This window comes from Pipistrellus hanaki (assembly GCF_964339955.1).
Source record: "Pipistrellus hanaki genome assembly, chromosome: 8".
NCBI classification, from domain to species: Eukaryota; Metazoa; Chordata; class Mammalia; order Chiroptera; family Vespertilionidae; genus Pipistrellus; species Pipistrellus hanaki.
The window spans coordinates 38557125-38573040 of NC_140510.1; the positions used below are offsets into that span (position 1 = coordinate 38557125).

Genomic DNA, 15916 nt, shown 5'->3' on the forward strand with positions numbered 1-15916 from the left:
AATGACCTTAACATATTGTAGATAGTAAACTGTTCAATAACTATCAATCAAAATGCTACAATTAGAATTGTTTTTTAATGAAATATGTTGCACCATGGTTTGAGTTGTACCATCGCATATTAAGTTTTATACTATTCGAAACATATATTTTAAAACTTTGAAGTAGAAATACCGTGTTTCCCCGAAAATAAGACATCCTCCAAAAATAAGATCTACTTACAGGTTTCCTTCTGAGTGAAATATAAGGCATCCCCCCGAAAATAAGCCCCCACTCCCCCTAAGCTAAACATGAGAGATTTAGTCCACTGATTCTGAAAGAAATGGAGTCACAAGAAATTGACCAAGAAATTCAGGAATTGGATTGTTATGATGATGTTCCAGAAGATGATGACATAATTGTCATTGAATAGATGAGTAAATTCTTGATACTGTAGGATTCACAGTTTGTCTGGTTTGTGTTGACAACTATTGTACTACGGTACCGTATACAGGTAATAAATTTCCTTTATTTTCATTTAACAATAAATGTGTACCGTATTCTTCTTCATGGAAAAAATAAGACATCCCCTGAAATAAGACCTAGTTCATCTTTGAGAGCAAAAATTAATATAAGACACTGTCTTATTTTCGGGGGAACAGGGTAACACTTCTTTATTTAAAAATTAGTGGGAAACACTGCCGAAACCGGTTTGGCTCAATGGATAGAGCATCGGCTTGGGGACTGAAGGGACCCGGGTTCGATTCCGGTCAGAGGCATGTGCCTTGGTTGCGGGCATATCCCCAGTAGGGGGTGTGCAAGAGGCAGCAGATCGATGACTCTCTCTCATCGATGTTTCTAGCTCTCTCTCTCCCTTCCTCTCTGTACAAAATCAATAAAATATATTAAAAAAATAAGTGGGAAACATAGATGAAAAAACCCTGATATTTGTTGACACCTTACAAACAGTCTACACACGTTACAGTAGTACATTTAGCTATGTTATACATTTGGTTTCTTGCATAGTTTCCAAAGTGTTTTAGAAGAGAGCAATACTTTAAGTGGAGTCAGCTGGAGTTTTAAAAGGTATTTTAAGAAATCGCAAACTTATTTTGTCTTCTTGCATTCTCAAGAGTTCTGACTGGTTAATATTCATCATTGCTTAAGTCCTCTTAAGATCCAAAGTTACTGTTAGACTGAATTTAATGAACCCATCAAAATCACAGAAGAATTTTCTTTCACCTCCTCCAACACCTTGTTTCTGCTTAGTCAAGGGAGGTAAATGCTTCTGTGAAGCAGAACACTGGTGAGACTGGATTAAGTCTGGTTGAGATGGTCAGTTGTGGCTTTGTCTCAATCATGTAGCTCTTCTATGCCTAAAGAGGCTACTGCTTGTCTACTAGGAGAACATTCTAGAGTGCTAGACCTTTCATCCATCAACAAATGGGCACACTTCATTTAGAATCACTGAAAATGTCACAGCACCAAGAGTTTACTCTTCTGTCTTGGGGTAGGGGTACGGTGACTAAAGTAGACATTTTTACTTTATTCCCTAATAACATCCAGCATCTGCTCTTTGCTAAATCCTTTGTGAATCTGGGACATCTCCATTGACACAGGTGATCTTTCAGGTCTTAATAACTGGTCTGCATTTAGCCACAATTCCTGTGAGCATAGTGTCATGTTCATGGAGGGAAAACTGAGGAAGCAAGTCTTAAGCCACCTGATACCACATCATTTTTAAAATATATATATTTTATTGATTTTTTTTTTTTACAGAGAGGAAGGGAGAGGGATATAGAGTCAAGAACATCGATGAGAAACATTGATTCAGCTGCCTCCTGCACACCTCCTACTGGGGATGTGCCCGAAACCAAGGTACATGCCTTTGATCAGAATCGAACCTGGGACCCTTCAGTCCACAGGCCGATCCTCCATCCTCTGAGCCAAACCGGTTAGGGCCTGATGCCACATCTTGATAATATCTTGCCTTTTATAGCATTTCAGATTTTTTCAAAGTGCTTTATATGTATACATATATCACGTACTAACAAGAACTGGGCAAGCGGTGTGGGAGGCAGTATTCTAGGATGGCCTCCAAGATTTCTGCCTATTGCTGCATATGCCTTGGACGATCCTCTCACCTCAAGTGTGGGCAGGACTTGGGGATGGGATGAGATAGTAAGCCCCATAATTACAGTTAAGACTTCATCTTAGCAGATGGGGGGGTGGGGGTGGGGGAGAGGAGAGAGAGAAGAGAGGGGGGGAGAGAGAGAGAGAGAGAGAGAGAGAGAGAGAGAGAGAGAGAGAGAGAGAGAGAGAGAGAGAGAGAGAGAGAGAGAGAGAGAGAGAGAGAGAGAGAGAGAGAGAGAGAGAGAGAGAGAGAGAGAGAGCTGTGCTGTAAAAGGGCCACGTGGTGAGGGAGGCCCTTGCTCAGAGTGCTCCCAGTGGACAGTTAGTAAGGAAACAGGAATCCCACTCTACAGCTGCAAGCAAGAAACAGCCAACAACTTGAAAGAGCTTGGAAGTGATCCTTCTTGACTGTGTTCAGATGAGAACATCATCTGGCTGACTCCTCGAGAGACCCTGAGCAGAAGACACTGCTCTGATCCCTGAGCTACACAGCACCTGCACTAATAAATGGGCATTGTTTTAAGCCACTAAGCTTGTGGTCATATTTTTATGCAACAATAGAAAACCAATAAAAGCAAAGACAGACAATGTTACAACCATTTCACCAATAAAAAGACTTGTTCATAAAGATGACTGGTTTGCTTAATTTTATTTTGAAAATTAGTGACAGGACTGAAATTGCTACCTTAGACCCTCATTTATACTCTGGCATTTCCCCCCCCCCCCCATAGTACTCCCCACCCTACTGCTCCACACTAATTAATATTATTGATAGAATTTCTTTACCCCTGCCCATAAATAAGATAAATAATAAAAGTCTGATATATTGTTTTACTCCATACCACTCATCTCAAAGTACAATTATTTTATTAAATTTTCACATCAGTTCTTTAGTATAATAAAAAGCATTAATCAAAATCATATTAAGTTTCAAGTTGACAAGTTTTAAAAAAATCTTCAACCAAATGTCAATCTTCATCACTAAACAAACAATATTCTGAATAGTCAAGATCAGGAAATGTGATAGGTAATTCTACCCATTTTTTGAATTGTTTCTTTGTTGCATTATTTTTGAAACACACTACAAAGTTTTTTATTTTGAGACAAGGCAAATCTAAGCCTTTGTGCACCATCATCGTTCCCCAAGCCTGGAAAACAAAAGAGAGAACAAAAACAAAAAAATAAATTTACATTAAATTAAGAATTCCTTTTGGCCAAAGCAGGAATGAACCCGCAGCTATATACTCACCTGGCCACATGTTTTGCAGATAATCTCACCATTTGTTTGATAGTCTGCAAACTTCTTTTTCAGTGCTTTGTTTTCTCTCATAATGTAGAGTTCCCTAAAATTACCAAGGCATAAGAAACATCCCTGAGCATTTCCAAATGACCACTATGCAGCCCACAAGTACATGTTGTTGAACTTGGCACTCATCCTCCGTCAGATGCCCCTTTCCACAACCACCTCTCCAGGGACATGTTGCCTTTTGTGGCTTCTTTCCATCTGTTAATTATTTTAACTTGACTTGAGTTGTTCAAAATTTTGAGAACAAATATAAATATATACACACTGACATACCTTCCATCAAAATGGCTTGAAGTACATATTACACTTCTTCCTCCCTCCCTAGTGCAGCATATTTGAAAACCAGACATTTGAAATATACAATTTGGGGAAGTTAAAAGAAAAAAGTTCCGAAAAATAATAAATGATATTTGTACTGTTTTGGAAGAACATTTACAATACAACCTGCTTCATGTCCCATAAGGAAACTTAAATGGACTCTCCTTGAACTTACTTGAATTCTGGTGTCATATTGACATGGTGCATTTTCTCAATCACGTGGATATGGTCTCCAGTGCAGGCGACCACACTGCAGTTTTTGCAGAGGAAACTTATTACCGATGGGTTTGCCTTACACTGCTTTGCATTACTTCTCTTGACTTTCATTTTCTTTTCCATTAAACTTTGCATCTGCAATTCCAAAATCTGCATCGAGAAAAGAATATTCTGTGGGTTTTTTATTCATTGTCCCACTGAAGTAAGATCCTTGAATTCAGAGACCTTAGATAGTTGTGAAAACATTCTCTTAGTTTATGTCCTAGAAGTTGAAATAATTAGGCAATGGCCCAAGTACAACTTAGTATAAAGACCTTCATGTAATCATGAAAATGTGGGACCCTAACAAGTAGACCTTCTATTTTTTAAAAAGTTCTATTGTGAGAAAGTCCTTAGCAATATTTGGCAAACAACAACAACAACAACAACAACAAGAAAAACCTCCCCATCTTCCCACCTCTTTAGTTTTGTCTCATTAAATCTAAACTTTCTTCCATATGAATCTCTTTAAGAACTAAACATTGTTACTACATCACCCATAGTCTTCTCTTAACTAGGACAATCCCCACCCCGTTTCTCGTTTAACTTTTACCCTTCGTTATCTTAGAAATCTCCTTAGCGACTTCTCTTCACATTTGTAACAGAAACTACCAGTTTACAATCTAGTAGTCATTTTTCCTAGGAACAGAACCATAATTTTATTCTGGGTGGAAATATGCTAGCTAAACGACTATGTTTCCAAGCCAGTGGTCAATGAGACACAAGAAAATGTTAAGTGGTGTTTCTCCTATGTATGTGTACTTTTGCCTTTTCCATTTCTTCCTCCTTCCTGCCTAGAATAAGCATGTGGCAGCTAAAATTCTAAAAGCTACCTTTGACTCTGGGAATGAAAGCCAAGTACTAAAGGGTGGAGAAGAGTCCTGAGGTCTTCCTAACATCATGACTTTAGATTGTCCACATTCTTGATTCTAGAGAATAAGCTCTTATGTCATACATTCCAGGCTCTGTGACTAGAGGCCAAACTTATTTCATCACATATACCATCTGGTTTAGTGAGCTGATTAAATGATGATTTGGCATAGGATCACATACATGTGGGCAATTAAGACACACCTATGAGTTCAATGAGAAAAATAAAAGTAAAACCAAGATCAATGTATGGATATATAACCAGGACACCAGAAACTAAAAGATTGGCCCTAAAATAGTAAAGCATGTAAAATAATTAGAGGGGGAAAATTATGATAAATATATGACAAGCACAGCTATAATCAGACTGTCGCTTGAACCGCAAAGGGAAGGCAGGGGAGGGTGGGTGAGAAGAGATCCACCAATGAACTTGTATGCAGATATGCATAATCCATGGACACAGAAAATAGAGTGGTGAAGGCCTGGAGGGCTAGGAGAATTCTAGGGGAGGAGGGGGAATTATGGAATCCTTTTAACAATAAAGATTAAAAAAAGAAAAAGTCCAAATAAACTTTAATACTGTAGTAAAAGTTGTTGGGTCAATGCCAGGGAAAGTTTAACATCTCTATTTTTAGAAGCTTTCAGTTATGTATAAACTCTGCATCAGACGTGGAAACTCACTTATGCGTCCGCTCTTACCATTAATTTTCAGCTACCCAGCACTAAGTAAATCAGAGGGTTCTCAGAGGAAAGGAGAGCTGTGACCTACTAGTAACATCTACTACGGGCTTTGAACAGAGAGTGGTGGCAGGTGCCTCTCATCATTTGCCATCCCTGCTCTGAGTTCGTCCACCTGAAGTAGTTTTAGGAGGGCGGATCACTTAGTCAAGAGACCTAAAATGACAGTCTATTCTGCAGTCCCTCAAGGGACTGTGTCTTATTCTAGATATTGTCTGGACAAAATTGACTCAAACTTCAGAGACTGTTCTAGAGTTTACCCAATACAACTAGTCTCCAAACATCAATTTTTGAAAACAGCCGCTTGATCTCACTCATTTAGGACCATAAATGTAAGACAATGACTTTCCAGTGACATTATTTGGCCACAAATGCTTGATTTGACACTGCAGCATGTTTGGTTTGCCTTGTGTTTTGAAAGGTTTTAAAATACACGTTGTGTGTAGAAACCTGGCCAGGAAGCCTTGGAGTTGGTTATAGCAATGCACACCAATGTGAAAGCAACCCTTTCGTGAAACTCTATTTAGGGTAGAGCCAATTCCGATGTTAAGAAACTAACATTCACACCCATATGCAAGGGTGTGAATTTTCTTCTAAATGGATTGTTTGCTATTATAGTACTTACAGTCTTTAATTCAGTGGTATGGGGGATTTCCTGAAATATTGCAGAAATACTTTCTTCTTTCGCGGCATTCTTCTCACCACCCAAATAACTCTATGTTAGTAAACTGAGATGCTGCTCGATGACATAGTATGCTTTTTCTTTTTATTGAGGTGTAGCCTAGACTCACTCCCTCTAAGAGGCCTTTCCCAGCCATTCCGTCTAAAGTACTTGTCTAGTAACTTTTTCCACGTCATCCCTTCCTAATTTCCCAGCACTTGTTTCTACACGGTATAGTTCTTGCATCATTTCTGTTTATTATTTCTCCTTGTCAAATCCTCAAATCTCAACATGTATACATTAGAATATAAGCTTCATGCTGCAGGGGCCTATCTTCGTTGTTTGTCTATCTGTTTTCTATTTCTAGAACGTTCCCCGGCACACAGGAGACATTTTATAAATATTACTGGAATGAAAAAAAAAACACAAAAAAAATGCCTGTGTAACCCATATTGAATCAAGCCAGAATTACCAGGTTGGGTTAAATGGATGAGTTATACTAGTCCTTCTGGATCAAGGGCAGCTTAAATTTATATTACCAAAGTTTATGGCTGGTTCCACTGGAATGGCTCCCTGACAATTCCTGCCCAATATGGATCCTGGTTCTTTGTATGTGAATCTGGACTAAGCATAGCTCATCAAACTGGAACTCATACTTTGGCACTTTTTCTGTCTGGAGACTCGGCCACAAAGAAATCGATGGTCAACCGCATGCAGCCATTTTAAAGTGAAAACTAAATTCAGAGAGGCACCCAAACAGTACCTTATGAGCATACTCCTCTGGCTTCATGTTTTGAACACGGTCTATAGCTTTATACATCATTTGCTCTCGGAAGTCATTAACGGTCTCACGTTCAACAACTCCCGAGCCGCTGTGGGCAACCAGGACGTAGGTGCTCTCATCGGCTCTGGCTCGACCGCGGGCCTGAGGACAGAGGGAAGTCATGTAAAAGAAAGGCTCTGGATCAACGCCTAACCAACAGACATGAACACCAGGGGGAGTGAGGACAAGAATGGGGGTGGTGGTTGGAGGGTTAATTGAGGGATGAGGACGCATATGTAATACCTTAATCAATAAGGAAATTAAAATTAAAAAAAAGAAAGGCTCTGCCTTGCTGAGATCTCCCCCTTTTTTGTCCTGGAATGATATTCACTGCTCAGTGTCCCAGCCTTCCAATGCTCTCTTAATTGTTAGTGATGTTTATAAGTCAATCATTCAAAACTCAAAATGCACTTGAATGCAGAAACAATGTTCTTGAATGATGATAATTAGGTCCCCACAACCCTCACAAGCCTCAATAACACGATACAGTCCTGTCCAGCCTTTTGGTACCCTGGGGTCCCTCTCTCAAACCCTAGGAGCCAGCAGCAGTGATGTGGACTAGGGGAGCCCACTCCCTCCCACCAGTGAGGATGGATGGATGAGCAGAAGGGGCCTCTCTGACCTTGACACCAGGGCCCTGGAGCGTGCAGCTCTGTTCTAGCACCTTCCATTGGATTCTGAACACATTTCCCCATGAAAACACACTCAACATGGTGATAAACTTCCATAGCCCTCTTTATAAAGTGCTATTCAGATACATTTTGAGTAACAGAAAATTGTGTGGCCTGGCCCAGAAACATATCAGCTCTCATGCTATACTCATGAAAAATGTATTCTGAGTTACAAACAACTAACAAGTCAACTCCTGCCATATAATTACGTCCTGATTTGGTGCCTGCTGAGAGATCTTAGTCCCCCAGGACTTGTCTTCCATTCAAGATGCAATTTAAAGTATAAAACAACCCTTTTGTTACTTTTATGGGTAGAATATGAAGCACAACCCCTATGCCTTCTCAACAAAAGGTAACAATTGTATTGTTAACATAATGTGGACAAAAGATAAAGTAAAATTGAATGAAAACTGGAACATTTCACTTTTTTCTCTTTCTTTGCATATATATATATATATATATATATATATATATATATATATATATCTGCCTCCCAGCCATCACCATTTTATTATGAAAAGATTTAAATGTACAGAAGTTGAAAGCATAAAAATGGGAAATGCAGAAACAGCAGAGCTCCCTAAGGTTTCACGTGTCACTTTGTTGGACATTCGTGGGCTGCTGTGCTTTAGACTCCTGGCCCAGCTGGGAGCTCACAGATATCCTGGAAATGAGAAGGCCTACTTTGGTTCTTACAGATGGGGCTAGTGCCATGTTCCTAAAAAGTCTTAGGACACAGAAATAACAACCAAAGAAGAGTTTCTGTTTAAAAAGACAGGTTTCTGGCTGTGATATGAATTAAACAAAAGGCAGTAGTGCACAGCCCTTCAAGATTTCTCTCTTTTTGTTTAATTGAGATTTAATTGACATGTATTACTTTTAGGTGTGCACTATAATGATTCGATATTTGTATACATTATGAAATAATTTCTCTTTTCAGAGGAAAACAGCTATATTTAAAAAAAACAACTATGTGTGCTGTTTTACTAAATAGAACAACTAAAATAAAATAAGAACACACAATTTTAAAATGAATAGAAAACAAAGTTTAAAAATTAATAGATTAAAGGTATTTGAATGTACCTGGACCATGGCTATCTCATTAGTGACGAGACCATAACGGATAATGATATTACATTCTTTAATATCCAGACCTTCTTCTGCTACGGTGGTTGCAATAAGCAGATTTATTTTTCCTGTGCGAAATTTACTAATGACTTCTCTTTGTTCATTCTGTAGAAACATTTTAATAAATTAAATTTTGTGATGCTAACCACATTAAAATCATCTAATTAGGAGAAGAAAAAATAAATTGCAACTGGTCAGTGTAAATCAAAGGATTAGATCAGACACGGATTTGATGCCATCTGTTTTTGTCATTGAACAAAGACATGATGGTGAGACAACATTTGATTCCCAATCTGGGATTACCGCACAATAACAGAAATATTTCCGTCTTCCAGTCTGGAGGTGGGAAGATCATTGATGCCAAGGAAATCAATTGATGGGCAACTTGGGAGGAAGAAAGGAAGAGATGAGGAGCTTAAAAGTGCTTTGCTTTTCGGAATCTTTAATATTCAAAGCATAGCATGCAGTGACACTTCTAAAAATGGTTGTGTCTTGAGTGATCAAGAAATGCACCCTGTACACAACTGGTCACACTAAGAGGCATTCAAGCCAGAAAGGTGTGGAATATTCCTGGAAGGACACGTGAGAAACTGAAAACACTGGATTGCCTGCAAAAGAGAGAGCTAGAAAGCTGGAAGACCGTGAAGGGCCCTGTGCCATATTAATTTTCAAAGAAGTAAACATCTGTTCAAAGGGGTGACACGGATAAAAATGAAAGAATAAGTTATCAAAACACAATTAAAGCAATCACATTTCAATTTAAAAAGCCGGAATTCTGAAAGTTAACACAAATACAGAAATTAATTATGCTTTCTGGCCCTTGCATCAGAGGAATGGGGGAGCATAAACCTCGCCCCATATGGCTAGCATAGTTTTATTTTCATAATCACTCTCATCAAAGCTGTTGGTCCAGTTTGCCTATGGTGCACATTCACACCATCTCTTGCCCCCATACTGCAAGCAAAAATAAACATGTCAGACTGACAGTGTTCTCCCGTCCCTTCCTTTCTCCTCAGAGGCAGCATGTGCCTTCATCTGACTCTTAACTGTCTGCAAAAGCTCCCTACTTAGTCTTCGATAATTCCTCCCTCTTGCACATATGTCTATGATAAAAAACTTACATGTCCTTTAACAGAAGATGTCTGTGCCTTAATTCAAAGGAGTAACTTTAATAAGAAGAATTTCAGACACAGTGTTAGACACCTTGCCCCATCCGGAAAAAAAAAATAAAAAATCAAGGGTTAGGCAACTTCTCTCCCAGTAAGTTCAGCTCAGTTTACAAGAGGAGGTTGTGGGGAGTGAGGGAAGGGGTGTGTGCTATATTCGCATGCTGCCCCAAGTCCTAAATGAATAAGTAGCAAAAAGTAGCTTGAAAATATACTTTCCAATTGTACTTCACCCTTTTTTTTCCAAAGAGGAACTGAGGCCATATACAAAGTCATTGCGCTCAAACTAATATAACAGAAAAATAAAAACAGGACCCAAAGTGGCCAACTGTAGATGTATTACTTGTAAGAATTAATACAGAGGCTATGAGACTAAACTTCAGTTTTTCCTGTAAGGATTCCTAGAATCTAGGGCAAAAGGAGAACCATATTAACTAAACTAGCTCTCATCAATAAGAAGCAAGCTCCTTACCCATGAAAGCCAATGCTTTCCCTGGAATTAATTTGAGAGGCAATTTTAACATGAGTCCAGTCCATGTAGAGAGTATATTAAAAGTTATAGTGGACAATTTCAAGAACTTTTCAGCAAAGGCTGAAACAAATTTACTTTGCTCCATTGAGCATATCAGAATCGAAGTGCCCTGTTGTCCAGCAAGATTCAGGATTCATATGACTTTAGGAGAACATTTTAGTCTAACAAGCCACATGCGTGTAACGTCTACAAGTGCCTTTTCCTCTCCCAAGTGTTTTTTTTTTTTTTTTACTGTGCACATGATAAGCAGTATAATGAAATGACAACAAAACAAAACAAAAAAAAATTAAAAAGGAAAAGCTCTCATAATCCCAAATCTCTAACACATCAAATGTCTTAAAATTTTCCAAGTTCCCTTACAGATCTCATCCTATGCAAACATATTTTACATAGTTCTAATTATAATGCACATATGTTTGAGGAGACTGGATTTTTCCACTTGATAATTATATTGCAAGCATTTTTTTTCTATCTTCTTTCTAAGTTTAAGTGTCAATCATTTTTGCACAGGAAACTCACTTGAGAAAGTTCCTTCAAGCATGTGGATAAAAATGACTCCTAGGACAATGCTTAGCCTGTTGAATACCACAGGTTAGATTGCTATGGAACTCACATTTTACTTCAAACACAAATGCTTCATTCCATAATATTATTTGTGGGTGGTGAGAAAATGGATGAAAAAAGGACAACATGCAGTTTGTGAAGAGTAATGACAGTATAAGATTAGTAGTCCAAAAAGATGTTTATACCTGGGTCATGGGCTTAAACTCACTGCTGTGTCCAGCTCCAATCAAATGGTGGGCTTTGACTCCTACTTCTGCAAATTTTTCATTTTCAGTTATCCACTGGGAAAGGGCATATGCACTCTGTCGTGTTTTTGTGAAAATTATTCCTCTTGCTGTCCCCGCAGTCCTTGTATATTGTTCCATTATGGTATTTCTTAATTTGGTCAGCTTTTCATTTTCATATTCTGGGTTTTCAGCCAGTTTCTTCAACATTTCCTTGTTATCTTTAAAAATAATTAGTTTAAGTTAGTAAAATATATGAGTAGTTACAGTTGAAGATTTTATGTAGTGATGAACTGAGTTCAACTATGGCTAATCTTTTATCTATATCTAGTAATCAAGCTACTTAATAAATAAATGTGCCCAGCCAGTGTTGCTCAGTGGTTGAGCATTGAAATATGAACCAGGAGGTCATGGTTCAATTCCCAGTCAGGGCCCATGCCCAGATTTCTGGCTCAATCCTCAGTAGGGGGCATGCAGAAGGCAGCCTATCAATGATTCTCTTTCATCACAATGTTTGTATCTCTCTCTCTCCCTCTCTCTATTCCTCTCTGAAATCAATAAAAATATATTTAAAATAAACAAATGTATTGCAGTCATCTTGACCAAAATTCACATGATCATATTATTGATTGTGATCATACAACTCATGGCTATTCTGGTCATATCAATTAGGAATAGCTCCAATATGAGTGGGAGTTCTTCTTTCAAAATGAAAATATGTGAAGAGGGCCTTTTGGAGAGCTCTTAAAAAGCAACAATTCACATCAAAGAGGTAAGATGCATGAGACCATGCGATAAATGTCACATTGATTTTTACCAAAAAATAAATCCATGAGAAATGTATCTGTGGCATCCATTTTCAAAGGTTTCTTTCCATCATTCTCATCTTCATCACCATCATCGCTACTATCACCACTCTCATCACTATCCTCTAGGACTGCAAACTTCTTTTCTCGCTCATCTTTATAGAAAGTTTCAAGGTGGTTATAGGCGTCAATCATTCGGATCGTGTCATTAATTTGCAGGGCCTCATTGTATTTCCTCAAATGCTCTGTACAGAGACGGTCTTTGCGATTTCCTTCTCTTGCAGCTAGGAAAGAATACATTATGTTGAGTGAAATAATGATCAAACACACCCCTTAATGCTGTGCTGAGGACTAAAATATGTTTCAATGCAACTCTAAAATAGGTTTCACCTTATTTCTGAAATAAGAAAATAAGACTCAAAATGTGCCGAGAGCTTAAAAAGGGGGCAAGTTTTCCAACTCCTACACTTGCTGTTTGAGTTCTACATCAGTAAGAACACATACCTGGTCCAAGCTGAGTCAGAGGAATTGCATTAAAAAAACATATTAGTTGAGTTTGCAACTGGAGACAGAGTTGTTAATATTTATCTTAATATTTTAAATATACAATAAGCAAAAAACTGGCGATAAAAATAAACTGGATGAATTGATGCCTCCTTCTTTAGATAAGGAACTAGGACATTTATCCTCGTCCTACTTAGAACACAGAAATTCCATTTGCTTTCAGCTTGCTTGGGAATATGTGACATAGTCATCTGAAATCTTGGCATAACCATGGGATAAACCGAATGTTATGTCAAAACCCCAATTACCTTTTTTTTCCATTTGAATGGCCCATTGTTCATAGGGTTGAGTTCCAAAATCTGACATTGGGCTCACTTGGCAAAAAGTTTGAATCTTTGTCATTATTTCCAGAAGTTTGTCTTTAAATGGATCCTAAAAATAAGTTATACACTTATTCTTACATGTTTATATTGTTAAAGGAATAACATTATCTTTGTGAAAATAATTCCCATATATATATATATATATATATATATATATATATATATAAGCACCAAGGGACAGACACTCAATGCAGAAGCTGGCCCCTGGTGGTCAGTGCACTCCCACAGCCAATTTCCTGTGGTTGGCCAGCAGCATCAGCATCCATTCCTTCCGTGCTTGGCTCTGTGACTGTTGCCTCCTCTCCTGACCCTGCCAGGGCCTTAGGCCCAGGGCTAGAATGGGAAACCAGGGGTGGGTGGCTCCTTTCCCAGTGGGGCTGAGGGCCAACTTCCTCCTTGAGGCTAGCAGCCAACCTCCATGCTTCGTCCCTCCTCCCTTACCCCTGGCGGCAGGCCCCAATAGGCCCACAGTCCCTCTTCCATCCCTCCCTCAAGCCAGCAGGCCCTGATTGCTGGCCAGGCTTATGGACCCCACATGTGCATGAATTCGTGCACTGGGCCTCTAGTGTTATAATAAAGTTGATTCAGATTATTTGTCTAGGCAAAGTAGTAAGTTAATCTCTGGTCACATCTTTGCACATTTATTTTTTTATTGGTTTTTCTTTTAAGAGTCTCTATCTTAAGACTCATCCACACCAACACTCTGTAACACTTCTGGAATTTCCAATCTAAAAATTGTATTAAAAAGCTCTAGCTGGTTTTGCTCAGTGGATAGAGCACTGGCCTGCAGACTGAAGGGTCCTTGATTCAGTTCCTGTCATGAGCACATGCTCGGGTTGTGGGCTCAATCCCCAGTGTGGGGCATGCAAGAGGCAGCCAATCAATCATTCTCTCTCATTATTGATGTTTCTATATCTCCCTCTCCCTTCCTTCTGAAATCAATATTTTTAAAAATTTCACAAAAGAAAAATTAACGAGTGATAATATTGGATGCTAATAATGATTTTTAAAACATTGTAATATAATGCCACACTTATTTAGAAAGCCTACAATCCAATTTAAGAAACATTTCTCTTGGAAGAACTGGTTTTAGCATTATACCAGAATTAAAAGTGAAGAGAGTTTTAGAAAAAGATAGACACAGAAATTGCTTACTGTATGATTTCATTCATATAAAGTTCAAAATCAGCCAAAATCCATCTTTAGTATTAAAAGTCAGGATAGTAGTTAATCCTTGGGTTATAGTGACTAGAAGGGGAAATGACGAGTTTCTGGGGTGCTGACACTGTTCTGTGTCTTAATATGGATTTTGGTTATACAAGTGTGTTCTGTTTATGAAAATTCAGTGGTCTATATTAGACACTTAAAATTTGTATTTTCTTATGTGTGTTATATTTCAATAAAAAGTATACTAAAAGTTAAAAATTAGGTGGCAAATTTTTAAATATATATATCCTAAGTGACATCCAGCAATTTAATCCCAGCCCATTTCCCTGAAAAATGAAATAAAACAAAATAAAGATGTCCTAAGACAGTAGAAAAGTGCATTAAACTTATCAAGTAAAACTGAATAACAAAAGGAAAGGGGAAAAGGAGACACAGACACTGGGCAGTGGGGGCTAGCTCAGGGTGGGAATGGCTGGGGGAGGGGTCAACTGGAAGAAAAGGAGACATATGTAAAACTTTAGACAATAAAGAAAAAAGTCATAATCAAAAAGTGAAGAGAAATAAAGTATATCAAATGTGCTAGTTCTGCTGGAATAGATAAGTACTCTTCCAGAATTAAAACACACACACACACACACACACACACACACACACACACCAAATCACAGAACTGATCAATGGACAGTGGTCCCTAATTAGTTTAGTGACTACTACCTTTCAAACACAATATTGTTTATTACGCATATTTCATATCCTTATGAGGCATATTTTAAATAATTATACTTATTATCAAGTACATATAGGTAAAACTTATCATGCTTCATAAATTTTATGAAAGTATTGACATATGCACTGGTCATAGTCATCTAAAAAGCACAAAGTATTTCACTTCTTTGTCATGTCAGTGTTTTCCTGAGAAAGTAAATATACAAATTAGATAGGATTTCCATGATCATTGCCGACTGTAATCTGGTAGCAACAAAATGGCTCTGTGGAATCTCAGAAAACCAATCCTAGAATTCACTAAGAAAGTAAAAAAAAAAAAAAAAAAAAAAAAAAAGATAAAACAAACTATGGTATAATCCATCTAATTTACCTATGTCACCTTTCTTCCCTCCCTCCTCCCACCCATCCCCCATGGCTTATATTACTGAGCTTGTCTCTGTAAACTGGAAAACTAAAAGGATGAAATATTCATAGCGGTGCTTTATGGCCTAACCTCAATAAAAAAAAAATACAAAATTGTAACTTTGCTAAAAATTTAAAACAATATTATTTTGGCTGCCAATATACAACCATCTTTGCATCTTTTAACTGAATATGATATCGGCAATCAGTTAAAAAGACAATTTAAACACATACTTCTCTGGTGTCATCTGCAATGACAAACTTTTTGCATGGCTCTTTTATTTGTTCTTTAAGTTGACAGATGTTTTCCTTCACTGTTTTAATAGTGAATGCATCAAGATTGGCACATATCTGAAAAAGAAACATTTTTCAATATGTAAATAATTAGTTTTCTCTCTCACAATTGACTCAATGTATTTTGTTGTTGTTGTTGTTTTGTGTGTATGTGTATAGCATTTTAGTATTGCCTTACTGTGGATCTGATTAACCAATAATCAATAACATTTGTCCTGATAAAGTAAAAAGGAGCTTCTAAAATCAAGTTGGTGGGTAATACCAGAAA

General features: G+C 37.9%; 1 protein-coding gene across 2 annotated transcripts in view; it reads right to left on the reverse strand.

Annotated features, from left to right (window-relative positions):
- Positions 1–2835: 2835 nt before the first annotated feature.
- Positions 2836–15916, reverse strand: part of IFIH1 (interferon induced with helicase C domain 1) — a 55168-nt gene continuing 42087 nt past the window's right edge. For both annotated transcript variants that reach the window (XM_084891932.1, XM_084891933.1), the window contains 9 exons: positions 15589–15705; positions 12985–13108; positions 12184–12456; positions 11328–11587; positions 8836–8985; positions 7022–7183; positions 3910–4100; positions 3360–3453; positions 2836–3258 (listed from right to left, as the gene is read on the reverse strand). In XM_084891932.1, coding sequence (XP_084748058.1) covers positions 3079–3258; positions 3360–3453; positions 3910–4100; positions 7022–7183; positions 8836–8985; positions 11328–11587; positions 12184–12456; positions 12985–13108; positions 15589–15705 — 1551 coding nt within the window. In that variant the 3' untranslated portion in view covers positions 2836–3078. The remainder of the gene's footprint in view (positions 3259–3359; positions 3454–3909; positions 4101–7021; positions 7184–8835; positions 8986–11327; positions 11588–12183; positions 12457–12984; positions 13109–15588; positions 15706–15916) is intronic.